The sequence below is a fragment of the Canis lupus genome, chromosome 33 (genome assembly GCF_003254725.2).
Source record: "Canis lupus dingo isolate Sandy chromosome 33, ASM325472v2, whole genome shotgun sequence".
Lineage (NCBI taxonomy): Eukaryota > Metazoa > Chordata > Mammalia > Carnivora > Canidae > Canis > Canis lupus.
This window is the reverse complement of record NC_064275.1, coordinates 13,929,858-13,957,437: the sequence shown is the minus strand read 5'-3', so window position 1 is coordinate 13,957,437 and position 27,580 is coordinate 13,929,858. Positions and strand designations below refer to the sequence as shown.

General features: G+C 41.7%; 1 protein-coding gene across 1 annotated transcript in view; it reads left to right on the top strand.

Moving 5' to 3' along the window:
- Positions 1–40: 40 nt before the first annotated feature.
- MYH15 (myosin heavy chain 15) overlaps positions 41–27,580 on the top strand; it is a 149,467-nt gene continuing 121,927 nt past the window's right edge. The window contains 11 exon segments of the mRNA XM_049105298.1: positions 41–314; positions 4,572–4,678; positions 9,551–9,694; positions 11,138–11,294; positions 11,936–11,963; positions 13,197–13,290; positions 15,276–15,368; positions 17,928–17,991; positions 18,082–18,177; positions 25,696–25,799; positions 27,043–27,181. Coding sequence (XP_048961255.1) covers positions 227–314; positions 4,572–4,678; positions 9,551–9,694; positions 11,138–11,294; positions 11,936–11,963; positions 13,197–13,290; positions 15,276–15,368; positions 17,928–17,991; positions 18,082–18,177; positions 25,696–25,799; positions 27,043–27,181 — 1,114 coding nt within the window. The 5' untranslated portion in view covers positions 41–226.

Here is a 27,580-nt window from a genome sequence, read left to right as displayed (position 1 = left end):
AAGATGTTCTTGAGTCCGACTTCGTCATACACATGAGACAGGCGGAGAGAGAGGAGGGGAGGGGTAGTTAAAAAGATTTAACCCTTATTGGCCCATCTTTAGGGAATCTTGGATTAGTGTGTGAGGCCACATTGCCACCGGTTCCTTCCTACACCTGTCTTTACAGAGTGAACCCTTGCTGCTCACTTTCAGGCTGATGCCTGTTTTGGTGGACCACTGAAGAAGGATGGATGTGTCAGAGCTTGGAGAGGCTGCGGCCTTCCTCAGAAGAAGCCAGGCCGAGCTGCTTCTGCTACAGGCTGTGGCCTTTGATGGTAAGACTTGTGGGGGTTGCTGGTTTCCATTTATTTTACAGCTTCTGGGTGGAAACTGGTTTATTTGATTGGTTGAGAAGAGCCGTCAATTCTGGAACCTAACCTGCTTGCTCGAGGTGCATTCGCCTCTATGAATGAGCATTAGACTGACAACTGAGGAGCTAAGTGGCCTACATGGCCTGGGTAGAGATGAGTCTGCAAGGAAGAGGAGGACGGCTGGGAGGCAGACCCAACCCAAGCCATGCTTACTTGTTCTCTCTTGGAGGAAGCACTGTGATAGCACAGACTCCATCCCCACCCCACCCCCAGGAGTGGGCCCAGATAAAGCCTTTCTTAGAAACCACTTACTGTGGGTGAACATTGTAGCATGGACCGGGGCCCGGAGCTTGGACTGTAGGTGGTGTTGGTACACTCTAAGCAAGAAGAAAGGAAAAACCTTGGAGGAAGGCAGGAGAAAGAGGAGTCGTCCCTGGCCCTCTTCAGACTTTTCTAATGTTGGAACTTTGCCCTCTGGCTGTCTTCCAGGTCAGCAGGGTCACTTAGCCAACACTCAACGAAAGATAATTAGGAGACTTGCTCACCCTGATGTCTAGTCTCGTGGCAAGGACAAAGGTTAATGAGGATTTACCCTCCAGATGAAGGCTGGGTTCTACATTAAAATCTCTAAATAAATGCTACATTTCCTGCTCCTTCTCTGTGTGGCTGGGCTGCGTGGGCATCCGAATTTCAGCTAGTTGGAGATTTAAAGTCAGATTCACAGTGTGATCTAGCATTAAGCCACCTACCTATCTTAATTCCAAAATGATTCAACAATGCAACGTAAGGGCTGACTGTTGTTCTAGTACTCAGAATTAGTCAACATTAGACTTTAATATGACCGATTATAATTCAAGCCGGGTATGTAGGACATTCTATTTCCATCAGAGTCCAGTCCTGGATCAGTTCCCAGTTTCCAGTCATTGGATTTCATTACGATGATTGGATTTTAGAGTAGCTAATTATAATCCATCAAATCAAATACAATAACAGAACTATCCCTGAGGTCAGATCTGGGCATGCAAAAGCTTATCACAGGTAGTCAGATAATGAAGGACAAGATCATAGTGGTGCCAGCGAGAAAATAAAAATTAGGCCAAAGCATTAGAGATAATTGGATGATGCATTTAGTAGAATCAGCACTGTAAATAATTACTTCAAATATAGCAATAATTTTTAATTAATTTTTTTTGGCCAAATGGTTTTCCCCATAGAAACGCAGTGGCAGCAAAAACGGAAAGACTAAGGAAGATTCTCATTCCCCTGGGCTAGCAGACAATGGAGCCTGCTTTTTTGAACTCAGGCCAAATGGAAGCAGTGTGATTAGACTATTTGGCAGGTAATCTTGGGTTCGAATTCCCTGGCACCCATCCTCTCCAGCGGTGTAATCAGAGCAAATCACCGCACTTTACTGAGCTGTGGTTTCCTCATCTGTCAAGCAGGATGATGACACTTGCTCTGCCTGCCTTCCTCAGTGGAGGCCCTACTGCAACAATTAGTGTGAAAAATAAACACCAAACATTATTATGTGGCCTGGGAAGGAAAACTAGGATGGCTGGGTGTCAGGGAGAAAGTGCTTTAAGAGATAAACACAAAGCACCCCTCCAAAGTTAAATGTAAGTGATTTTAATGTTAGAGCACCTAAACACTCTATTTCAAATAACTACCAAGCTGAATACAGTATTTCTCCAATCTTGAGCAACAGTATAGAAAAAAGACTGGAAGGAAATGCTTCAGACAGTGGCTATCTCTGTGTTGTTACATTATGGGTAACTTTTTTTAGTTTTATTTATTTTTTTTATAATCTCTACACCCCATGTGGAACTCGAACACAACCCTGAGATCAAGAGTCACACGCTCTTCTGACTGGGCCAGCCAAGTGCACCATGGGTGATTTGTTTTTTCAATTTTCTTTATACATTTCTCTACGTTTTCATTTTTTCTCCAATACACACATGTTGCCTTTTTTGGTTGTTATTTTTGCCTTTATATTAGAAAGGGTATCTAGTCATCTAAAGATATGAAATCATGTAGGCAAACCTTGTGAGGATACAGGTGGGAAAACCAAGGCCCAAAGAGATGAATCCCTTCCTTCACACCTTGTCACTAGCAGAGCCAGGACTAAAGTCCAGGTAGCCTAACTCAAAGCCATTACTGTTTACATTTCCACTTCTGCAATTATTCATGAGTGCAAAACACTTAAAAATTTAAAAAATGAGTTCCTTTCCTTTGTCTTCAAAAACATTCCTGTTAGGAACTGGGGTCTCAGATAGGTAAGGGTTTCCAAAAATTCTCTCCTACCATTTCCAGGCAAGTTAAAGGACAAAGGATGGGGCTAATCATGAGGTGGGGGATGGACCTAATCCTTGAGAGAAAAATGGGAGGAAAAAAAACTAAGCATGTAAAATGGAAGAAATGTGCTGTAATGGAAGAGCTCTGATTTAGGAGATGGGTGATCTAATTTCTAGAGTCATTATTCTAATGACTGCCACTAATTAGCTATGTGACTACAGACAACTCTCTTAATCTCTTTCCTCAGGTTTTTTTTTCTAAAAAAAAAAAAAGGAAATCTGTGCCAGCTGATATCCATGTTTCTTTCGAGTGATAACATTTGGTTTAAAATACAGTGCATTTATTTACCTTAAACACACAAAATGTATGCAAAGAGGTGCTTTTCAAAAACAAGCCTCTTTTCATAGACATAACACAAAGCAAAATCCGTTTTTGTAAAAAGAGACCAAAATGATAAATATAGCGCAAAACCAGTATTTAAAATGCAAACGACAAGTAGGAGCAAATGCAAAATCAGTTTGACAGGAATACAAAAATCTTCCCAGGCAGTTTTAGTGGCAAATTGGTTTAGGGGACAAGGAAGGGAGCACAGCGAAAACAGGGGCAGCAAGAAAGTAGTGTGCAACAAAATCCCTTGCAGAGACAAGCATGGTGGAAGGAAGGCGAATGTTGCCCAGCTTCCTACACACCGTCAGGTCCTATAGGTCACCTCTGGGGAGAGCGTCTGGTGAGGGCCTCCTGTCCAGCACCAATGAGGCCTCCTAACTTTTGTGTTGAGGGCGGTGGTGGTGATGGGGTTGGCATTGCCCACCCCTGCTATAGGTTCCACTGCACTGGGTTCCTAGCCATTGGTTCAGACTTTCCCTCTTCCAGACAAGTGCTCTGCTCTTCCCTCCCCCTTACCTACTCGATGAGCTGAGACCTGAAACTTCCATGAGCTTCTGTTAAGACTCACTTTCCCTTAAAAGTAGGTGCTTTTGGTTTTTTGTTTTGTTTATAAATAGGGAGAGAGGGGGCAGGGAAGGGGCAGAGGGGGAGAAAGAATCTTGAGCAGGCTCCACGCTCAGTGGGAGTCCCAACAGGGGGCTCAATCTCAGGACCCTGAGATCATGACCTGAGCAGAAATCAAGTGCCTGATGCTTAACCAGCTGAGCCACCCCGGTGCTCCTGAAAGTAGATGTCTTAGTCATATTCCCTGGCATCTGTCTCAGGTGGGAGAGAAGCCCAGAAGCAGCCAAGCGAGCCTGTCTCAGGTGTTATAAGGGTGTTTCATTTCCCCCAAAGCTTCTCATTTTGTGATCACGTTGTGATCAGATGCTTTGCTTAGGGGTGGGGTGTGGAAGTGAGGGGGCAGAGAACAGAAATGTTATATGGGGGAAATAATGTGAAGCAGTTATGCTGTCTGGCAAAAATAGCCCATATCCCCTCTCCTCCAATTCTGACCACGTAATTCTCTTAGCAGGCTTTTATTCCAAAATTAAGACATTCTAAAAAACCCTGAAACACAGGCATGACCACTCACCTAATTTTCACTCAGATATAACCAGACCTTTCTGAGTGAAGTATTCTGGAAGGGAGCAGGGGAGGGGGAGGCACTAGGATGAACACCCAGGACCTGGGACGGAGTGAGAGCTAAGAGTTGGGGTCCGGAAGAGTGGCTTGTAGGGTGTTGCCCTGTAACTTCCTTGCAGCACAATGGTCTGTGATGGTCCTCGTCTGGCTTGCTCAAGTGTTTCTCCTTCCTGCAGAGTCAGTGTGTCATCTTTGGGATGAGCTTTCACGATTTTATCTAACCTTGCAATTTCCTATATTGGTGACTCCAAGTTACCAGGCCGAATTAGCAGAAAGGAGATCACATCTTTCAGTACAGGAGTGTCCAGCATCTATTTTGTACAAATCCGATGGTTATAATCTTTTTTGGCTCCGTAGGGAAGAAGAAATGCTGGATTCCTGATGGCAGAAATGCCTACGTGGAGGCCGAGGTTAAAGGGAGTGGAAATGATGGCAAAGTAATTGTTGAGACAGCAGACGGAAAGGTAAAGGAATCTTTATTTTCTCTCTGGAATAACTGTGTTCTTTACTTAAATAATTAAATATCCCTTCTCTCTGATAAAAACCTGGGTAGGAGATGCCACTGATAGATACGCTTTTGGAAAATTCATGCATCTTTGAGAAGCTCCTCCATTTCCTATCAAAGATTAAATGACCCTGGGTAAATCAGAGTAAAACAGTTGCCAGTGGTAAAGATCATTGACTCTAGAACTCAATTTTCTCTTCTTTCACCAACATTTCAAGTTTTATTGTTTTTTTAAAGGTGCCCCTTGCAGTGAATAGTGACCTAAAGAACTCTGAAGCAAGTTGTGTTTGGATTAAGAAAGAGGGGTAATTCAGGGCACCTCAATGGCTCAGTTGGTTAAGTATCCGACTCTTGATTTTGGCTCAGGTCATGATCTCAGGGTGTGGGATCAAAGCCCTGGGCTCTGTGCTCAGTGGGGAGTCTGCTTGAGAGTCTTTCTGGTCTCCTCCCCTCATGCCTCATGCTTGTTCATGCTCTCTCTTTCTAAAGTAAATAAATAAATCTTAAAAAAAAAAAAAAAAGAGGGATAATTTGACTAAGAATAGCACAGTGCCAGAAAAGCCAAGAGATGGGGGATGGTCAGTAATGCCAAACCTTAGAGTAAGAGATTAGAGTCTTGGAGAGAGCCTCAGCGTTTCAGAATTAGGAGGTCACTTAAGACCTTTGAAAGAGGTTTAGGGCAGGTGTTGAGCATAAGCTAGAGTGTAAGGGGTCAGGGAGGGCATATGAAGGAGGGCTCTAGGGGCCTGCAGCCCCTTCCCCTGCCCCCTGGGTGTATAGGGCAGTAGGATAACCCTGAGCAGACGGTCCACCTCGGGACCCTCCCATGAATCACTGACCTCGGGTTGCCTGCCAGCCCCATGGTGGTGAGCTGGTCCCTATTTCTGCCCTGACTCAGATGAACAGTTCCTGGTAGATTTTCTAGACCATTCCATGCCCGGAGTCATGTCTCCAGTCTCCTGATTGTGCCTCAGCTCCACAACAAACATTACCAAGAAGGTTCCTCTTTTTCACATCCTTATCTTCGTATATTTGCTGTTTGAGTTGTAAAGCTCTGGGGGCCACTTATAAATGACCATTTTAATATGCCTTTTGACAGTATCTGGACATAAAAAATCCCCAGTTAGATAGATTTTATTTAAGTAATGGAATTAAGAACTTGGGCCTTATCAGCAGGAACTTACCTAGATAGACAAGAAAAAAAAAAATCAGAATGTCCTAAATAAGGAAACATGGGCCCTGAAATGAGTCTTGGGACAATCTCTTATTAAAAGAGAGAAAACAGATATGAATGTCTTTTTCCCATCATTGTTTATGCCAATATTTATTTACCTCTTTTTTTTTAAGATTTTATTTATTCATTCATGAGAGAGACACAGAGAGAGGCAGAGACCTAGGCAGAGGGAGAAGCAGGCTCCTCACGGGGACCCTGATATGGGACTTGATCCCAGGACTCCGGGATCCCGACCTGAGCCAAAGGCAGATGCTCAACCACTGAACCACCCAGGTGTCCCATGCCAACTTTTAAAAACAACTTTATTGAGCTATAATTTACATACCATAGAGTTCACCTCTTTAAAGTGTGCAATTTAATAGTTTTGGTGGTGGTTAAATGTGTTTGGTCGGATGGTAGCCCTTAACTGTGGGGGGATGATTGGGTGGAAGCAGGTGGTCTGGGCAGTGACAAGAATTTACCTGAAGCAGAACAAAGAGGAAGAAATTTAATGAATACACTGCTAGGGAGCAGTGGGCAGGACAGCAGAGGAGAGGCTATCTGCAGAGGCAGGGGGTGGGGGCTGGTTTTAGAGGGAAGGTGAGGTATGGGGAATTATGGAATTCTCCCTATTTTGGTAACTGTGCCTGGTTGTAAGCAGCCCATGGGTCAGTTAGGGTGTATGGATATCTTGAGGTTGGGTCCCCCCAGGGGCCAGTCTGTATCCAACCAGGTGGTCGCTGTGGGCCCTTTCTACAGTCCATCACTCAAAACCTTTTTACCTAAAAATGGCCTTTACAGTTTTTAGTATATTAAAAGAATTACGCAACTATCACTGTAATCTAATTTTTAGGATATTTTCATTATCCCCAAAAGAAATCTTGTACCCATTAGCAATCATTCCCCTCTCTCCCCACTTTTTTTTTTTTTTTTTTTTTTTTGGTGGGCAGCAAAGTTTATTGAGCAATAGTACAAAGCTCCTAGAGAGGGAGGGGACCCCAGATGGGTTGCCCTCCCTTTATCCCCTCTGATCTATGTTATTCCTCAATAGAGAAATTTGTCTCTTCTGGCATTTTGGATAAATGGGATCATACAGCACATGATCTTTTGTGTCTGGCTTCTTTCACTTAGTATAGTGTTTGGGGTTCACGTCGTAGCATGTATCAGTACTTTATTCCTTTGTATAGCTGAATAATATTCCATAGTATGGATGCACCAGATTTGTTCATTCTTTCTCCAGTTGATAGACATTTGGTTTGTTTAAATGTTTTGGCTATTGGGAATAATGCTCCCATGAACGTGAGCATGTAAGTTTTTGTGTGGACGTATTAACTTCTCTTGGGTATATACCTAGTAGAATTCCTGGGTCATATGGTAACTTCTATGTCTAGCATTTTGAAGAACTGCCAAAATGTCTTCCAAAATGGCTGCATCATTTTCTATTCCTGCCAGTAGTTTGTAAGGGTTATAATTTCTCTATATCCTCACCAACGCATATTATTACCTTTTAGATTATAGTCAATCTAGTGGGTGTGAAGTGGTATTTTAATGGGATTTTTATTTGTATTTTCCTAATGACTAATGATATTGAGCATCTTAATATCATCTTGGCATTGATATTGAGCATCTTGTGTAACTTTGGAGAAATGTCTAATCAAACCCTTAGCCCATTTTTTTAATTGGCTTATTGCTTTTTTTGTTGTTGTATTATAAAAGTTCTTTATATGTTCTGGATACAAGTTTCTTATCAGATCTATGATTTGCAAAGATTTTTTTCCCCAGTGTTGTCTTTTCACTATTTTTTTTTTTTGAAGATTTTATTTAAGAGAGAGCATGTAAGAGAGTAGGCCAGGGAGCGTGAGTTGCGGGGAGGAGTAGAGGGAGAGTAGCAGACTCCCCAGGTGACCAGGAAGCCTGATACAGGGCTCCATCCCAGGACCCTGAGATCATGACTTGAACTGAAGGCAGATGCTTAACTGACTGAGCCACCTACATCCCCATCTTTTCATTTTCTTAGTGGGATCCAACCCTATTTTATCGGTCCTCCAAATGAGAGACTTTATTGTCTGAGTACATGTTCCAAAACTGTCTTTTCAACAGTACTTAAGGTGATTTATAAATATTATGGCTATAATTATTATCAAAAGAAATCGCAAGAAGAAGAGCATGAAAGCAGTAAGTTAATAATGTAGAAAGAAGAGTCTAAAGGATTTTGCTTTGTCCTATTTGTCTTTCCACCACATAATGACAGTCCCATTCCTTTAGCCCCACTCTGTGTCTCCCTAGCTCCAGGCTTCCTCCTCCTGGTGTTAGAAGTAGCTACACTTTCAATCACCGTATGAACAGTCTTTGTAACATTAACAGAGACAGGGAACCAGTAGGTGTAGAGTAATACTTATGGAAGATAGTAGGCAATGAAAGAAGATAGAAAAACAGAATCAGAGCTAAAGGGAGATATTTAAAGACGTAAGACACCTGATTAAGTTCTACAGAAAAGGAGTCCTTGACATATGGAAATTAAAGAGATTCGAAAGAAAAGTGATTACTGTTGGAGCAATGTCAAAGCAGATTATGGTTAGGAATTTGATGAAGAATCTGGAGAATGTGAGGGCACCTGGATGGCTCAGTTGTTTGTGTCTAACTTTTGATTTTGGCTCAGGTCATGATCTCAATCTTGTGAGATTGAGCCCTGCCATGGACTCAGTGCTGGGTGTGGACCTGCTTAGGATTCTCCCTCTCCCCCTATCCTCACTCCTTTTCCCCCCACCACTCAAAAAAAAAAAAAAAAAAAAAAGAATATGGAGAGTGTGAGAGGTTTGAAAGAGGAATCCATCACCAACTGGGATTAAATGGACCCATCAATTGATGCTAATGTTTATTAAACGAGGAAAAGAGCTATAGGAAATGGTGTTAGGAAACTTTGAGAGCAACTCTGAACAACTATTGGGTAGCAATGCATCCATATTAATCAAGATATCAATATTTATTGAGTACCCACCACGAGTGTCACATTGTAATAGATGCTTTAGTAACTATAAAAACACCATCAGAACTCCTTCAGGTGTCTATAGTCTAGGTGAGAGATAGTCTAACATTTTAAATTATTGAATCATGTGCAAAAGATTGTGCCAAGATAATATAGGTTGTTTATATGGTAAAATATTTTTTTTTTTTTAAAATGAGCTAAGGGAGTGGGGCAAGGATTGAGGGAGAAGATGGGTCTTGAAGAAAGTCTGGAAGGATTCATCTGCCTCCTTGATCTTTCACTCCCAATTCCTTCCTCTAAACCTGCTAAGCATCAAGAGACATGCCAAACCACAGGCAATATGATGTGTGTGCTCTCAGAGGCAGCCAGAGTCAGTGAGGGGACACAGGACTAGAGCTCCGCGAGATAGAATATTTTCATTCAACAAAAACTTTTTAAAACTAAATCTTCAGACAAGGTGCAATCTTGGGTAGGAGAAACACCCGTCTTTTATTAGGATTGGTTAAACTTCTGGACCCATCCCTCAGGAGTTATCTTTTTTTCTAGAATTTTTGAAGATTCTTTCCAATCTATGGTAAAATGAAGAAACATAAAATAGGGAAATACATATTAGATTTTTCTCCTCTCTGCAGAGTCTGAGTGTCAAGGAGGTTGAAGTCCAGCAGATGAATCCCCCAAAGTGTGAAATGATTGAAGATCTAGCAATGCTGACTCATCTCAATGAAGCGTCGGTCCTGCATACCCTGAAGAGGCGCTATGACCACTGGATGATCTATGTGTGTATATATGCTTTACTGCTGAAATATCCTGTTGGCACTCATATTGGCAATTTCTTAACCCTCTCTTGGATAATAGGTTACTTTGAACTTAAGCAGACTTCCATGGGGATAATCCTTGAATGGCCACTGGAAAGGGACCTTCCCCTAGCATTTCCCCAGTCTTATTTTGTCAACATTCATACCCCTTTCCCTAGATTCTCGAACTAAAGGTATGAAGCTTGGAGCCTGATAGATCAGTGTCCAGATGCTAGTCTTATCATTCACTCGTTGTTAAGTTTCTTAACTACTTGAAGTCCCCTTATCCGTAAAGTGGAATAAGAATGCTTGGTTCTCCAAGATAGCTTGGAGGATTAAATCAGAGAATGTAAAGCACATAGTGCAGTACCTGTCACCCTGTTTGTGCTCAGTAGAAGGAATGACTTTTTTCATCACCATTACATTGGTGATGGTTACTTAGATTCTTTGATTTACTCAGAGCCTATTCAACAGCAGCAGCCCTGAGTAGATTGGACCAAAATGGTCGCACTTGGGCTCCATTTCCATAGAAGCCATGACATATAGCCAACTTGCTCCTTGGCCGTCTGTTATACGTGACTATATTAGTTTCCCTTGGATGCTGTAACAAAATTACCACAAACTGGTTGGCTTAACAACAGAGGTTTATTCTATCACAGTTCTAGAGGCCAGAAGTCCAAAATCAAATCAAATCAGCTGGGTCATAGTCCTTCTGGAGTCTTTAGGAGAGAATCATTTTTTAACCCTTCCAGCTTCTAGTGGCTTCTGGCAATCCTTGTGGCCACACCACTCAAGGCTCTTGCCCCTGTCTACACATCACTTTCTCTTCTGTGTGTTCATACCTTCTCCTCTCTGTGTGTCTCATAAAGACACCAGCCATTGGATGTAAGGCCCACCCACATAGCATCTTGAGATCCTTAACTTAATTATACCTACAAAGATCCTTTTTCCGAATAAGATTGTATTCACAGATTCCAGGGATTAGGACCAGAATGTGTCCTTTGGGGGGGCCATAATTCTGTTATTATAGTGACTGAGTGACCCAAATGAGCTCTTCTCTCATGCCTTACAAATCAGGTTCCTAATCTTGCTGAAACATAAGCCACCTTCTGGCCTCAAATGCCCGATGGCTGCTCAGCCTGTTGTTGGTGTTGTCTCTGTCTTCAAAGGGTGTATGTGTCAGACATGTTCATAGTTAGCGGGTCTCCCCGGGGAGAGGTAACCCCAGGCCCTGCTGCCACTCTAACCCGGTTCTGTCTCTTCCTGTTACAGTCTCTTCTCTGTAAGGATCCAAAAGCTCTCTCCTCTTTTTAGTTCCTTTATGAGTAAATATTTCAGCAAATGTTATCTGGCAGTGAGAGAGCTGACAAACCAGGAAGTATTGCTAACCTGCTTTCTGAAATCTCCTCTGATATTTTTCCTCAGACATATTCAGGTCTCTTCTGTGTGAGCATAAACCCTTACAAGTGGCTCCCAGTGTATCAGAAAGAAGTCGTGGCTGCCTACAAAGGGAAGAGGCGATCAGAAGCTCCCCCTCACATCTTCGCTGTTGCCGATAATGCCTTTCAGGATATGCTTCACAGTAAGTGGCTGCCCTACAAAATGAAAGGTAAAAATATCTGATCTACTTTTTCTCAGTGTCACTAAAGAGGCATGTAGGCATTGTGAGCGGAGCGTGTCCTTTACAGTTACCTAATCACTTGAAGCCTCCATTTCTTTTGGATAAAACCATGGGCAAAATAGAGCCTGCCTCCTAGGGTTCTGGAGATGATTAGCTCACATGTCAAATTAAGGGAGATAATGCATTGAAAGTGCTCGGCCCAGTGGCTGGCCCAGAGGAAGCCCCCTGTAGATGGCAGCTTTTATTACATAAAGCACCTGCTAGAGTTTCTGGCCTAAGAAGTTTCTCTGTAGCTATTGTAACACCATGCTTCTTAAAAGGCTTAAAATGGCAAAAATGTCAACCATTAGTCAGTTATCATTTATATTTGGAGCAAGAAAATAGGTCTGAGATTTGTATGTTCATATGACTGACATACATAGGGGCAAGGGAAAAATCTCTTTTACTCTGTACTACTCAAATGGTATTTTTTTCTCCAGCTGGGAGCAAATCCTTTTCCTTGTGTCTGACTTCAAAACGCAACCAAGGAAATTTTGAATAAGTTTGCCAAAACATAGAAGCTCTCGCAGAAGAATGTTCTGACATTTTCCTTTCTTTTGTAGATCAAGAGAATCAGTCTGTACTTTTGACGTAAGTGTTTGCCTTGCCTCTTCTTTTTGGCTAGCAGTGAGAGGTTCAATGGAAACAGACACCTACATTTTACTGGGAATAAAACAGAAATTCACTATCCTTGAATTGTTTGCTCTTTACATACAGAATACATTCTAGGCAAGAATAAGATACTCAGGAAATTGTCATAACACTCTAGTCCGTGACTACTCCAAATATGGTACTCGCTAGGCTGCCTCCACCATCTTAGTAGATCTTTTAGAACGCATAATGCACAAGCTGATCTTAGTCATCTTCCTGATGGAGAACAATTTGTCCAAATAGTCATTTTCAAAGGTCTGTGGACTAATTGGGCAGAGAGAAAAGTTCAATGAGTATGACCATGGAACAGGTAACCTGCTATTATCTGGGCAGCTAGATTGGGGCAGACTAAGGTACATTAAATAGGAAGTAAAAGATGATGCAACTTGGAGAAGAAAAGGAAGGAAAAGACTTCAGCGATACCATATTGGATGCTAATTTTGATGGGAAGAGCACTGGTTGGCCTGGTGAAATGTCAGCGTGGTGGCTGGGTGACTAAGATTCAAGAGACCGTGAAATGCTAAAGTTCTTGGTCTTCCTATATAATGGTGTTGTCACCCTAAAGCCAATGGGCTCTCCATTGGCTTTAGTCATCTCAAGAGTAACAGTCTCAGAATCTTAGAGCTAGAAGGGGAGTTTGAGTTTAGCCCTTTGCAGAGAAGATAAAATATTTCCTGGAGTTTCATACAGATAAAGGCAGGCCTTGATCCTAGGATGCTTGTAATAAGACTAGGAACTCTAAAACCTAACTGCCTGGTGGAATGATTGGTAGGTCCTCTTCTCAGGGAAAGGGTTGGACCTAGACCTGTGCTAGCCTTAATATGTGAAAATCCCTCGAACAATTGGTAATGAGGAGACTTGTCTTTAATTAATAGAGGAGTTCTTCAGCTTCTTGTTAACAGGACCATGAAGAACAGGCTTCCGGTTTTTATAAAATCTTTAATCTTTCTGTACTCAGTTTTGATTTTTGTTCATGGTGTTTTTCCAGCCTGAGATAGTTCTTCCCCTTCTCCCAACCAATTAAATATCTACATCTCTTTAAGTTTCCTCTTAAGTTCCATTTTTCCATAAAACATTTCCTTTTTGTCTTAGTCTATATGGTTAAAATGATTTAACTCCCACTTCATTAATAATCTGAACCAGTTAACTGTATCACTGAATTTCTAATCACAGAGGAGAATCTGGTGCTGGAAAGACTGTGAACACCAAACATATTATCCAGTATTTTGCCACCATTGCAACCATGGGTGAATCTAGGGAAAAGCCGGTAAGTAAGTATTCATATATCTTGGCAAGAAAGGTGAGGGGGTCCTATCCACTAATCACGGAGGCTCTGCCTTGACCACTTTTGGGGAGAAAAGAGGAGACGAAAGCCATAAAACAATTAGAAAATTATAGAAAAGTTTTTCCCCCCATCTTTGCCTCTTGAGAGTACTATCAAGTGCTCAAACCAGTAACCCCAAAAGATGAAATGACATAATTTGTTTCGATTTGCTTTAAGTGCTATTTAGTCTGATCTTTGTTGATTAGACCCTCTGAGAATAACACTTAAGATTCAAACATCTTCCCGAAACACTAGAATCATCAATGCCTTGAATGGATACTTTGGATATTTCTGAATCCCTTTAGCTACCAGGAGATGTCAGACTCCCACAGAAATGCAAAAAAGTAGAAGTCTGCTTCCTTCATCACTAACTCCTGGGTCAAATTCCAAAAGCCTGATGGACATACTCTCAACTTTAATCACATTCCAGGTTCTACTTACCTTCCCTCTCTATTTAATTACTTTTATCTTTGGTGATTTTTAATTTAGCTTACTTTGTTTAGCTCCATTAACTGGTTGATGGGTTTCGTAATAATTTGAGAGTAACTAGACCGTGAGAATTGGTATGCAAAATATAACTAGATAATGCTGAGTGGGACTCAGAATCAATGAGTTATTGAGCTGTTAGGGCCTCTCATCTTTCTATGTCTGGCATTGTTATTTTGCTTTTTCAATTCAATCCTGGATGCTTCCTGCTGTTTCTGCAAAGTAAGAAGTATATCAAAATAGCAAACTGGTCCAATTTTCAAAGCACAAAAAGTTTCTTTCCCAACTGCCACATTCCTGAATTTGATTGATTTCTTTAGGTATCATTGAACTCTATTATTCACTAGATGTTACTTCATTTTTGTGTGCATTTTGGTTGTTTGTGTAATTGTTTGGTCTAGCCATTGGCCTTATGATAGACAATACATAACAATACATAATACATATCACTTCTATGAAAATCCTTGCTCCTATAGTCCTTTTATTTCTTTAAAGGATAGTAGACCAATAATACTTAGAAGGGATATAGTATTTGTAAGTTTATAAACTTTGTTTTTTTTTTTTTTTGAGAGAGAGAAAGTGTGTGCACGAGTGTGTGTGTGTGTGGAGGTGGGTGGGTAGGGGGAGAGGGAGAGAGACCATTTTAAGCAGGCTCCACACCCTGTACGGAGCCAGAAGTGGGGCTTGATCTCATGATCTGGGCTGAAATAAAGAGTGGGATGCTTAATCAACTGAGCCACCCAGGCGCCCCTAAGTTTGTAAATTCTTGAATATTATATACCATGTAATCCCTCCCATAAAATGGATCTTTAATGCTGAGTGGAAAACAACATAGCCATGTTGCAATCAGGATGCTGAGTGCTCATTCAGACTCACTCTGTGGAGGTAACCTCCTAAGCACATATGATTCAAAATCAAAATGAATACCACCATTGACTCACAGCTTGGCATGAACCATTAGATTACTTAGGAATAGTAAGAAGGAAAAATATAATTTAATAATGCCAAGAATCTGCTGTGTTAGCTTAGGATAAATTTCCAGGTGTAAGAATTAGGTGGGAAGAGAAGGAGACTAACAATGGAGAAAATATAAGGAATGAAGTTTGTCTGGAAATAGGCTATGGGATTGATTGATTAATTGGTTGATTGTAGATATCTAGTTTCTTTTCACACTTAGGCCAATTCCGACCAAAAGAGAAGTATTGCAAATAAATGAGCTCCCATATATATTCACAGGGACATTTTATGTTAAGACAGCTTCTCATTCATCTGTTTTTCTGCGTTCTCATTCTGAAGTAACATTGTGTAATCAAATTTGGAAACAGCTTTGGCTCCTATTTATCAAAGCAAGAATAGGGTCTGACCTAGGGATGCAGGGCTTACCATATTACAGAATTTTACTGAAAACTTCATCTGCTGTATTTATTTTACCTGTATCTCAGGGGTCTTTAGAAGATCAAATCAAGCAAGTGAATCCTATCTTGGAAGCATTTGGAAATGCCAAAACCCTGAGAAATGATAACTCCTCTCGTTTTGTAAGTAGCATGATTGAGCAGAGTATCAGAGTCTTTAATTTTTTAAGCAAATGATAAAACTCATTCTTGAGCACATAGGTATAAAAAAATTCTAGAACATCAAAGAAGTCTAATATTATTAGATTCCTCAAAAAAGGAAGAAATCAGTTTCACTGTTAAGAAATTAAAACTACATATAAATATACATCAGAGAAGCTTCTATTGTTTGGTCAATTTCCAGAAGACCAGATTTAATAGTTTCAAATTCCTTTCCACTTCCAGTAGGGAAGCTCACCCAACAAATTCTAATAATACTTTATATTTTATTGCATTTTTACAGATTTCAAAGTACTTTCTCTTTCATAATTTCCTATACTCCTTATAGCAAGCCAATTTAGTAAGCACTTCCTAAATCACTTAGTACAGTTATTATTTCTATTCTTGCCTATGGCTCCCCTACCTCTGCATATTTTCCACTGGGGAATTTTTTTTGGGAGAAAATATTTTTTTAAGATTTTATTTAATCATGGGAGACACAGAGAGAGAAAGAGAAAGAGAGAGGCAGAGACACAGGCAGGGGAAGAAGCAGGCTCACACAGGGAGCCTGATGTGGCACTCGATCCCAGGTCTCCAGGATCACACCCTGGGCTGAAGGTGGTGCCAAACCCTGAGCCACCCGGGCTGCCCCGGGAGAAAACATTTTTTAAAATAGATTTTGATAACTTGCATTCCCAGGATACAGGAAGAATTTGGATTTCAAAATCGAGTTTCACAAACCCATCTAATGCCAAAAATGAGTGGCAGGGCGCCACTCTATAATTTACAAGGAAATTTGCAGAAGGCTTCCTGTTTGAATCTTTGGGCCCAATTAAATAACAGTCTCATGATGATGTGGCTGGTTTCTACCCAGGGCCTTAGCACTGCCCTGCCTGTACTTACATCTGCTTGCCAGGTCTGGCTGCATAGCAGGTGCTAATATCGGTCCATAAAACAACTGCTAGATTTAGGTTGGATAGAATGTGAAGGATTTTCTGCTGAAATATGGAAAAAAAAAAAGAGGGGAAAAGGAAGGAAGGGAGGGAAGAGGGGAAAAAAGGAAGACGAGAATAAAGGAAAGGAAAAAGAAAAGGAAGAAAGGAAAGAACAGCAAGTGGAAAGATAAATAAGAAAGCAATTGAAAAACAATGCAAAAAAAGTAGGAGAGAAGAAAAAAATAGAGAAGCAAAATATACAGAGATGGATGAATGGAAGGAAGGAAGGGGAGAGGAAGGGAGGAGGAGAAAGAGTAAAGGGAGTCCAAAAAATAAATCCAGGTTAAATTATTTCAATTAATACCATGCTATATGTGTGCATATAAATGCACATATATGTGTATCTGTGTGTATGGTTCCCATTCCTCTACATTTGTCAACCTAATGGCTCAATCCCTCTGTCACCCCTCTCCTTCCCTGGCCTGGCTGCCGTCCTGCTCTGCCTCCTTCCTCGCATGGGTGACCTCCACCGGCCTGGCACCTGCCTGGTACCACATCCTCCTCCTGCAAGCTCCAGGGCCCGCTGACCGCCTCCTTAGCTGCAGCAGCCTTCTGATGTGAGCTGTCTCCTTGGGCAGCAGCCTTTCTGTCCCATTAAATCCTGTCTTATGGCTTTTCATGAGAAGAAAAGAAGGAAGCTACCCCATCTAGTATTGATGCCAAAGCGGTGTTTTAAAACATAAATCTGATCACATCATTCCTCTGTTCAAAATCTCCCGGTGTCTTCTGAGCACGCATAAAATTAAACCGTACTCCTTCCTGTGGCCCATATGGCTTATGTGGCATGGTGCCTGGTGCCTGTCTACCTCTCTGACTCCCTTTTCTGCCCCCTTTCCTTTACTCACTGAACTCCCGCACAGCTGACTCTTCTGTATGATTCAAGAATCACCAAATGTTCCCACATTAATGCCATTGCATTAGCTGTTTACACTTAGAATTTAGAAGGGTAGGGACCACACCTGTTTTTCTTTTCTTCTTTTAAAGATTTTATTTTATTTATTTGAGAGCGAGAGAACAAACAGGGTGAGGAGCAGAGACAGAGGCAGACAGAGAGGGAGAAGCAGATTCCTGTGTGGGGCTCCATCCCAGGGCCCTGGGATCATGACCTGAGCCGAAGGCAGATGCTTAACCGACTGAGCCACCCATGACCACACTCATTTTTTCTAATGTGATTTGTCCAGGACTCGTGGTTTCCTGAATGGTAGTAGGCGCTCAATGAATGTTTGCTGAATAATGAAAGAATATGCTGAACAGATATTATTTTTCTCATTTTTAGGTAAGGATACTGAAGCCCAGAGAGATTCAGTAATACACACAAGAACACACAGCTAGAAGCTGGCAGGTCTGAGACTAGAATCCAGGACCAGTGCTAGTCCTGGTGATCATCCTGCCCTCCTAGCATTCACTGGTGCCATCTCAGGCCCATGTTGCTTTTTTTTTTTTTTTTTAACTTTTGGAGAAGTAGTCACTTTGGGAATAATGTGTATAATAGAGCCATTGCAACTGTTGGGAATGTTTCAATAGGAGGCTGTGTTTTGTGTCTACCTAGGGCAAGTTCATCAGGATGCACTTCTGTGCCAGAGGCAAGCTGTCATCTGCAGACATTGATATTTGTGAGTAGCCACTGCACTCTCTGATTACTTTCCTTCTAAGTTTTGCAAGAACACCTAAGTATGATTCTTTATCCTTCTCTCATCCCGTAGATTTGCTTGAAAAATCCCGAGTGATTTTCCAGCAGCCTGGAGAGAGGAACTACCACATATTCTATCAAATTCTGTCTGGGAAAAAAGAACTTCATGGTAAGTGTAGTATTCTGGAGCTGAGGGACATTCTAAAACAAGAGACAGATGTCAGATTCTTGGACCTACAAAAGTATTGTTTCATAAATCTCATAAGAACTTAGTTTAGGGGTACCTGAGTGGCTCAGTGGAAGGGGATTTATGAGTAATGAGTATTGGAGTAATGCAGGGAGGGTGTTTCCTATGGGAGGAGCAGTGAGTACAGTGGCAGGAAAAGGCAGGGCAAGATCAGGGAGCGGAGATCAGGCTGACTGGACGAAAGGATTTGCAGGTTTTATTCTGATGGTTTCTGAACTCAAGGATTTAGAGGGGTGTGCATGTGTTACAAGGGTGGGGTAATAGGAGGTCATGATTTGTGGTGGGCAGGATGGATGGAAGGCAGGGATCCTAGGGGGAAGTGACTATAGTCGTCCTGGAATCAGATGACAAGCCATTGACTAAGGTTGTGTCCGTGGGAATGGGAGAAAAGGGGGTGGATTCCTAGAAGAACAGACAGGTCTTAGCAATGACTGAACGGAGGAATGAGAGAGAGTGATGAGTCAAAAATACTCCCGAGTTTTACAGTTTAACCAAGATAAAGGTAGTGCCAGGAGGAGAAATAGAAAAGTAATTTATGGAGTAAGAGAATGAACTTCATGCAGTCACTCAACAAATATTTATTATGGGACTGCTGTGTGTGCACCAGGCACTGTAGTTTAAGCGCAGGATTGGAAAATAAATAAGGCAGACAGGTCCCTGCCCTTGTGGGCTTACATTCTAGTATGGGAGCCAAGTAATAAACAAGGAAACAAAGAAATATATAATTTTAGAGAATGGTAGGTCTACAAAAAAAAAAAAAATAGGGTGTGGGGACAGAATGAATTTGGGCTTGGTAAGGTAGAAGGTGGCTATATTTTAGATAGAATGGTCATGCCAGATGGCTCTGAAAAGGCAATATTTTTGCAGACACCTGAACGAATGAGCAAACGAGCAGGCCGGATTTCCAGGGATAAAGTTCAGGGAAGAGGGAACAGTGAGTGCAAAGGACCTGAGGCAGGAATGCACGTGGCTTATCTTTGAAATAGCAAAGTGGCCATTGCAGGGGGTGGAGAGAAGGTGATATAGGGGGCAGGTGGGCAGGGCCAGATCAAGCAGCAGCTTGCACCCTAAGGCCGAGGACGGGAAGTCACTGCAAGGGGAGAGCGACAGGCTGATTGGATTGCCACGGTCTTGAGTATGGAGAAAGCCACTGAGGACAAGAATGCGCCCAGAGGAGTGGATGTGGGAGTAGATCAAGGAGCCGGGCGAGCAAATTAATGGGCAGCTATACCCCCGCCTGTTATGCTAGAGTCAGTGTGTTAATCATGCACTTAGCAGTGACGGCCTTCGCCCTCAAAGTGCCCCCCCAAATGGGGCAAGCTCTGCAAACTGGACAGTTATTTTTGGCCTGGGTTCAACTGGTGATATAAAAGCAGCAGCTGTTCCCCTTCCTACTTTCCCTTCCACCTAACCTGGAACAGAATTTTTTTTTTTTTTATCTTCCTTTGATTAGCCCTGCCAAATCTAATATTCTTTGCACAGATTTCTCTGCTGTGCAAAGCATCTATCTGACATGTAGGGCCCAATGAGGGTATCAGCGACGATTGTAAGATTTGGGGGAGCATCTCTGTTTACTAATAGAACTGGCCGAGGGCTCTGGGCGACCCCCTGGAAAATGCAGGCTTATCTGGAATTCATTGATCCTGTTGCGTCTTTGGGGGCTGCAGAGATTGATTACTGTACAAAGACTGACATCTGGTGGTCCAAAGGGGGTATCGTCAGTCCACCTGTTCTCCACACCACGGGTCATTCTTTGGGACATTTTAAAATTTAAACTTTTGATTCATGTTTGCCCAAGGAGAGTTTCAGAGTGTCCCGAGGGTTGTTACAGGAGGGCCCACCTTGGCAATGTAAGGGTTATGTCCAAGTTTCCTGAAAGAGAAGCACTTGTCAGTACTACAGGAGAACCAGGGGTGGAGAATCTGTCGGGAGCCTGGGCACCCAAGAAAGGAGCCAAAGAAATGGGGTGATGTGTCACCCAGAGCCAGCCCTCAACTAGTCTCTGCCTCATCTGGAGCATCCTTCCTCCCCTTACCTTTCAGTTTAGGCTGACTCTTGTTCAAGGTGTGGCTCCCACCTACTCCCTCCGTCTCCTCAGATACGGCTCGAAATTCTTGTTCTTAATGCCAACAGGATGGCTTGGTCCTGCCTATCCCTTCCTAGTTTTCTTCTCTTCTTTGACTATTTTTTTTTCTATGTTTTATTGTATCCATTCTTACTGTTCAACTGGTGTATAAACTCTAGGACGTGGGTCAGAAAATGTCCTTGTCTCTTGGGATCTTTGACATTTTGCCTACTGCCCTGAGTACTCACTTTAGTATGTGACAGTAATGCATGGTGGTGGTTGCCAAGAGGTGCGCCCAACCTGTCTACTAGTGGCCTGAATGCCTCTGCGCAAACAGTGTCAGCATCTGGGCCTCCTACTCTGGAGCATATTAAGTTGTACTCCCCTTACCCATTAGGTTTTTCTTGATCTGGTCTCCTGTGTTTACTCCCTTTCTCCCCACTGGTTGTGAGGAGGAACAAGATGTGTCTGTGGTGCTGCAGATTGTGCGCTGCCCAACACTAGAGAACACTATTCAAACTATAGACTCTGTGAATGATTCTCTGGAGTTGGGCAGTGTACAACCTCTTCAGCTGTTCATGGCAGTGTGAGAAACAGGTAATGGTGGGTGATGTGGTATAGAGGTACTGGCTGCAGAACTTTGTGATTTTTATTTTATTATTATTAATTTTTTATTAATTTTTTTCAGAACTTTGTGATTTTAAGGGTTTTTTATTGTTGTTGTTTTGCCCGATGTCAGCTTTTCCTCTTTTCATAGTGAACTCAACTGAGTCTTGGAGAACATTCAGCTATGCGGAAAGTAAAATTTAATGTCAGGATGCCACGTGAAACAAAGCCTTGAATGATATCATACCTACTCTTAAAGGGCTCTTTGTATCTCCTACTTCAGAGTGGGATCTAGAAGTGAACCTGTGTGAAGGTTGACGCCTGCACTTTTTGCAGTTGTGAAGCAATTGACTTTCACCTTCAGCTTCCTCTCGTGCCACCTCCTCTTTATGCTATCCTCAGCCCTCCAGACAGGCGCTCTCCATTCTCCACAAGCCTACAGCCTGGTCAACAATCTTCTGCGAGGGACTTCTCTGGCCTAGACAGTCTCCCTGGCCCTAATGGTGTCTCACAAAAATGTATTCACTGTTTGTTTTTTACATTCTCTCAGGGCCATTTCTCTTGATAGAAATGAAATTAATTAAATAAAGGAAGCTCTGTTTACATGATACTCTGAGGTAACCTCAAGCCTCAACCCAATTAAAATTCATTGCTCCTTGAAAGTAAATTTTGATAAGGCCCAGTGGGGAAGATGTTTTGAGCTAAAGACCTTTCAGAGTTCCTCAAACACTCATGCATTTAGTTTGTACATTTTTAAGAGCCACCACTTCATGTTGACTACAGCTGCTCCAGTGAATGGGTAGGCCAGTGCATCAGCCATATTGCTGGTTAATGAGATAAAGGAAAAGCCCATTAGGTGTCTTTTATGACTTCTAGAAATAACGCGTCTGGAAGCAGGTAGGCATGGCGGGAGAAGTGCATGTGTAGCACTTGGGCCTGCCATGGTGCCTTACTACTGGCCCCCTCCTGTAGCCTCCTTGAGGGAAAAGACTATTATTTTTATATCCTTACCTCATTCCAACAGCATACACCTATTCTAGAGAAGAAAGATTAAATACTTTGATTTCAAAGACATGGATAATTGAACACTATATCTGAAACTAATGATGTATGTTGGGTAATTAGATTTAAATTAAAAAAAATAAATGCTGGAAAATTAAAAAAAAAAAAACTACATGGAAATGATGTCTGTATTTGAGCTGTGAAAGGACAAGATTTCATCGCACCCCCATGTCTGGCTTGGGTAGGGCGGTGATATTTGCCAGCATAAGGAACCACAGAAGAGGCATAGCTTCAGGGCACACATGGAAAATATCATAGATTCGATAGTGTTGGGTTTAAGCTACTTATGACCATCTGCACTGAAATGTCTAGTGGGAAGCTGGAGTTCTAGGTCTGGAGCTCAGAAAATAGAGTTTTGAGAGTCATCAGTGAAGCCATGAATGAGCCTTGCAAAAGAATATATAGACCTTTCATTTCTTGACCTTGAGAGTCACGACGGTATTTGACACCACTGATTCCTCCCTCCCCCTTGAGACTCTCTCCTCTTGGCTTCTAGCACACCACCCTCCCTTGTTTCTCCTCTAAATCTCTGGGTGTTTCTTTGTGGGTCTCTTTCATCCGACCTATGCTTTTAGAGCCCCTTGGGGCTCAGTCTTTGCATCAATCTCATGGTGACCTCTAGACTGACAGTTTTAAAGATCATCTGCATCTGATGACTTCCACACTTTGGTCACAAGTCCAGACTTCTCTCCGGTATTCCAGACTCATAGCTAACTGACTCTCTTATATCTCTATGTGGTTTGGAGAAGGACCAAATTATTTGAATGACTTACAATGAAATTTACTTGCTACTCATTTTTTTTTCCTATGGAATCACTATTTTCTGATGATTTTACACAGTGTAAAATGACAGAATCATAGATTGTTGTGGTTTAGGCTATATATACAGTAAAAAACTATGGGTTTTAGATGTTTATGGGAAATTCCTATGGAAAAGAGAGACATGTAGAAGAACCCTTAACAAGGTTAATGTATATGCCCAAAGTCTTTTGAGTGTGTCCATTTCCTTTTAGCTTACACAAAAATGAAACACTTTAAAAGAAAAAATTCTAGGAATTTGTAAGATGGAATTATACAGTATAAAGTTCTTGTCTGGCTTCACTCAGTATAATTATTTTGAGATTCTTCTATGTTCTAGCACGTATTCGTTGTAGCATCTCAAATCTAATGTGCCTAAGGTCTGTCCTTCATCTCCTCTGTGTCTCCCACGTGTTCCATCCACTTTCAAAATCCGCACTCTGAGGATTCTCGCACCATTGCTGTTGTTACTGCCCTGGTCAATAGCATCATCTCTCTCCTGGATTATTTAACAGTCTCCTGCCTGATATTTCTGCTTCCATCCTTGCTCCCTCTGTCTTTAGCCCAGCAGCCATGGTAAATTTAAAAAAAAAAAAAATCAGATGATGTCATTCTGCTCAAAAACCTTCAATGTCTTCCTAGCTCACCTAGAGTATAAATGCCCAAATTCTCATCCTGGCCTGTGAGGAGCTATGACCTGTCCTCTTGATGCCTCTCTGCCCCTCATAACCTACCACCTCCCTCTTCCTCAATTTGCCCCTTCCTGACCCACCTTAGCCACTCAGAATGCCAGGCAAACCGCCATCTCAGGGCCTTTGCATTTGCTCTTGTCTCTCTGGAACATTCTCCCCTATTTATTCTCTCCCTCAACTTTTGTAGGCCTTTATTGAAATATCACCTTATGGAGGCCTTCCCAGATCACTGTATTGAAAACTGTAGCTCTGTATGACCAGTACTTTTTGTTTTAAAGATTTTATTTTTAAATAAACTCTATACCCAATGTGGAGCTCAAACTCAAAACCCTAAGATCAAGGATTGCAAGCTCCACTGACTGAGCCAACCAGGTGCCCCTGTGTTGCCAATACATTTGACTCCCCTCCCCTGAGACTTTTCTCCGTGGTACTTATTACCATCTTACGTTCCATATATTTTCATATGTTTTACTTATTTTTAAAATTTCTGTCTCCTCCTGTTGGAATATAAGCTTCACAGGGACAGGATTTTTTCCCCGTGTATTTTAGGATGTATTTCTAAAACTTACAATAGTACCTGGCACATTGAGCTCAACAAATTTTTCTTTATATGAAGTGAGGCATGAGAAAGAACACAAAGATCCCTGAGAAGTATTAACATTTAAGGGACGTTTTAGTCATCACTCAAGTAAGGATTTAAGCATTATATTGCTATTAAATATTAAATATATCTATTCAGCTTGATTTTCTTTGGGCTAGCCCAATTTCTTTTTACTTCTTAACTTTTGTGAAATAGCTTCATTGAAGCATTATCCACATAAATGTAAATGCTGACATATGTATATATGCATGAGACTATCCCTGCCATCAAGATAATGCATGTATCCATTCAAAAGTTTTCTCATGATCTTTTGTAACCCCCCGCCCCCGAGTCTTACTCCTCTGAGTCTTCCCCCTCCCACCCAGTCTCTTGGCAACCTCTAATATGCTTCCTGTCACTATAGATTAGATTGCACTTTCTCAAATTTTGTAAGTTGGAATCACACAGTATATACTCATTTTTTGTCTGGCTTATTTCACTCAGCAGAATTATTTTGAGATTTCTCCATGCTGTAGCATATGTTCATAGTTCTTTCCTTTGTTTGCTGAGTAATAATCTGTTATATGGACAAACAAGAGTCTGTTAATTCTAGATGGACACTTGGGTTGTTTCCAAACGAAGCCGCCGTGAACATTTGCAAAGCACAATTGTTTCTGAGCTTTGGGGTTGAGGATAGCAGCTTCACTTCACTGAGTGATGAACACAAAAATCAGAGTTAGGAGTCTCTCATGGTTTGCCCTAATTCTGGGAAACAAACAAAGGGTTGCAGAAGGGGAGGTGGGTGGGGGGGCGGGGTAACTGGGTGATGGGCATTTAGGAGGGCACTTGATGGGATGAGCACTGGGTGTTATACTATATGTTGGCAAATTGAATTTAAATGAAAAGAATAAATTTTAAAAAGGAAACATTACAAAAATCAGATCAGCTCAGAGAAACTTCATTGGGAGCAAGTGTTAGGCAGTAAGTGGTTAATGTGATGTGGCCAAGTCGGGTGCTGATGTGCTGCTGACAGCCTGCCTTGGCTTCCGCCTGCATTATGTTTCCTGACTAAGTGAATCATGTCAGGAGTCATAGACCCATCAGAGCTGCAGCGGTGAACACAGAGGCTGATTTATGGATTCCTTGAAAGACAGACTCAGCCTCCTAACTGGGAAGACGTGATATGACAGGATTACACGGCTAATGTTCCCTGGGCGCTCAACCCCAGGGTCTGCCCCGCTTCCTAGCCTTTGAAATTCAGCCCTGTTATACTTCTAATTTTACAAAACATTTTTTTGTCCTCCGCCCTCGACCATGTATCTAGGCCAAATTCCTGTTTTCAAAGTTTTGCCAACACGCATTATCTGTTTGTTTCACACCAATTCAAGTTGCTGCAATTGAATCTGCTTTTGGATTTGGTCCGCCCGGTCTTCTCTTGGGAGGCATTAACACATGACTGACAAGTTAATAGAGGGCAAAATTTGATTGCAGAGGTTTGGCTGTAGAATATGGATTTTATTTTGGCTTGTTTACAAGTGTGCTATCAGCTGTAAGAGTAAACTGTGAATATTGGTCAATTATTTCCTAAAGCCTTGTGGATTTCTTTAACTGTTTAAGTGAAGGTTTTCCCATTGCAGACATGCTCCTGGTGTCTGAAGAACCCTCCGACTTTCCCTTTTGCTCTCAGGGAGTTGTTGCTGTGGACAGCTGGGATGATGCTGAAGAATTGCTGGCCACTGATGTAAGGCTTGGTAGTTATCAAAGCAAAGATTGGAAATGACAATGAGAAATGAAAGCATTTCAGATCCTTTTTCCAAAGGGTCCTGGAGAAGTCACCTTCTTTCCTCTGGGGGTGGTGGGTGCAAGGAGGCCCTTTAAGTCTATGTCTGTTTAAAGTTTACTTATTTACTCTAAAAGTACATACACATTGTGAGGTTGGTAACTTTGGAACGTGTGGAAAGATAGGAAAGTGTTTCAACTCAATGGCAACCACTGTTTTTATTTGGTATATATCTTTATAATCTTTATTCTTTTTTTTTCTATTTGGGTTTGCTATTATATAGTTGGTTTGGTGGGGTTTTTTAATAAAAGATCGCAATCACTGCATATACTATTCGGTATAGAGTTTGCTTTTTTGATTAATCCTGTAATATAAACATTTTCAAGTGCTATTACAAAGTCCTCATAAACATTTAAATGACTACTTAATTTTTTATCAGATATTTGTCCTATAGTGTAGTCAGCCATTCTCCTATGGTTAGACTCTAAGATTTTCTGTTTTGTTTTCTACTGTGGTAAATATCTTTGTAGGTAAATGCTTTTTCCATATATTAGACTCACCTTATGCTAGATTCCCAAAAGTGAAATTACTAGGCAAGGATTATGAATTTTTTATAGTCTCTTGATACATATTCTAAATTAACCACTAGAAAGATTATACCAATTTCTATCCTCTGGGACTGTGTGAGAACACATATCTTACCACGTGCAGTGGCTTCTTTTAGGGTGCGGTTCTTCAGTGCCATGGCTTTTTTCTTTTCTGAAATGTTTCCCTTTGCTAGTCTTTGAATAAAGTTGTGGCAATGCAGGGGGTCCCAAAATAAGCAACCCATCAGATACGGTACTACTTTCTGCCGTAATGATGGAAGGCAAAATAATTTACCTCCGATCCAGTTAATGATCAATGGCTGGGGGGGGGGGGGGCGGGGGGCAGGGCATCCAAGGAAAGTTCTACAACTACTGGAAGTTAAACAAGCCTTCCTAATTCTCTTTTAAAGGGATAAGCAGACTGCGGGTGACCAAGTGCCAACAGGGCCGATTTGCATTGCTTTGAACAGAGCTGTCACACCTCGGGCTGTGGCGATCTGTTTCATTCCCTTTGACAGCCCATGGAGTGTAGGGAGGTGTGACACACAGCGGGGGTGAGGTGCTTACTGCAGCCATTAGGCAAATGAAGACATGGCCATCTGTTTCTCTTTTTACAGCGGGCCATGGACATCTTGGGCTTTCTTCCTGATGAGAAGCATGGATCTTATAAACTCATTGGAGCCATCATGCACTTTGGAAACATGAAATTTAAACAGAAACCCAGAGAAGAGCAAGTGGAAGCAGATGGCATAGAAAGTAAGAATTACTTTGAGGCCATGGCATGTACTCTCTTCAATTCTCCGACCCCAGGCCTTCCCCCCCTTTCCCTGCAGTTACCTTGTGCTTTTTGAAAATGTTGAAACTGATCAGCAATCTCTCTCAATTGCTGTTCCTCAAAATCATCCTCTTAAACCACCATTCTGATGTATGATTATGTATCTCAAAATGAGAAGCAATCCTTAATTATCGACAATGCCAGTAAATTTGCTAAAGGAGGGTAATATAGGTTTGACGAAGAGGTAGCCCTGCTGTCAGCACAGAGCCTGCTGAAAAAAAAAAAACAAACAAACAAAAAACAAACAAAACAAAAAAACAGAGAAAGGAGAAAATTACCAGAAGATGTATGAAGTGACGTCATGGAGGTGTGGACAGAGC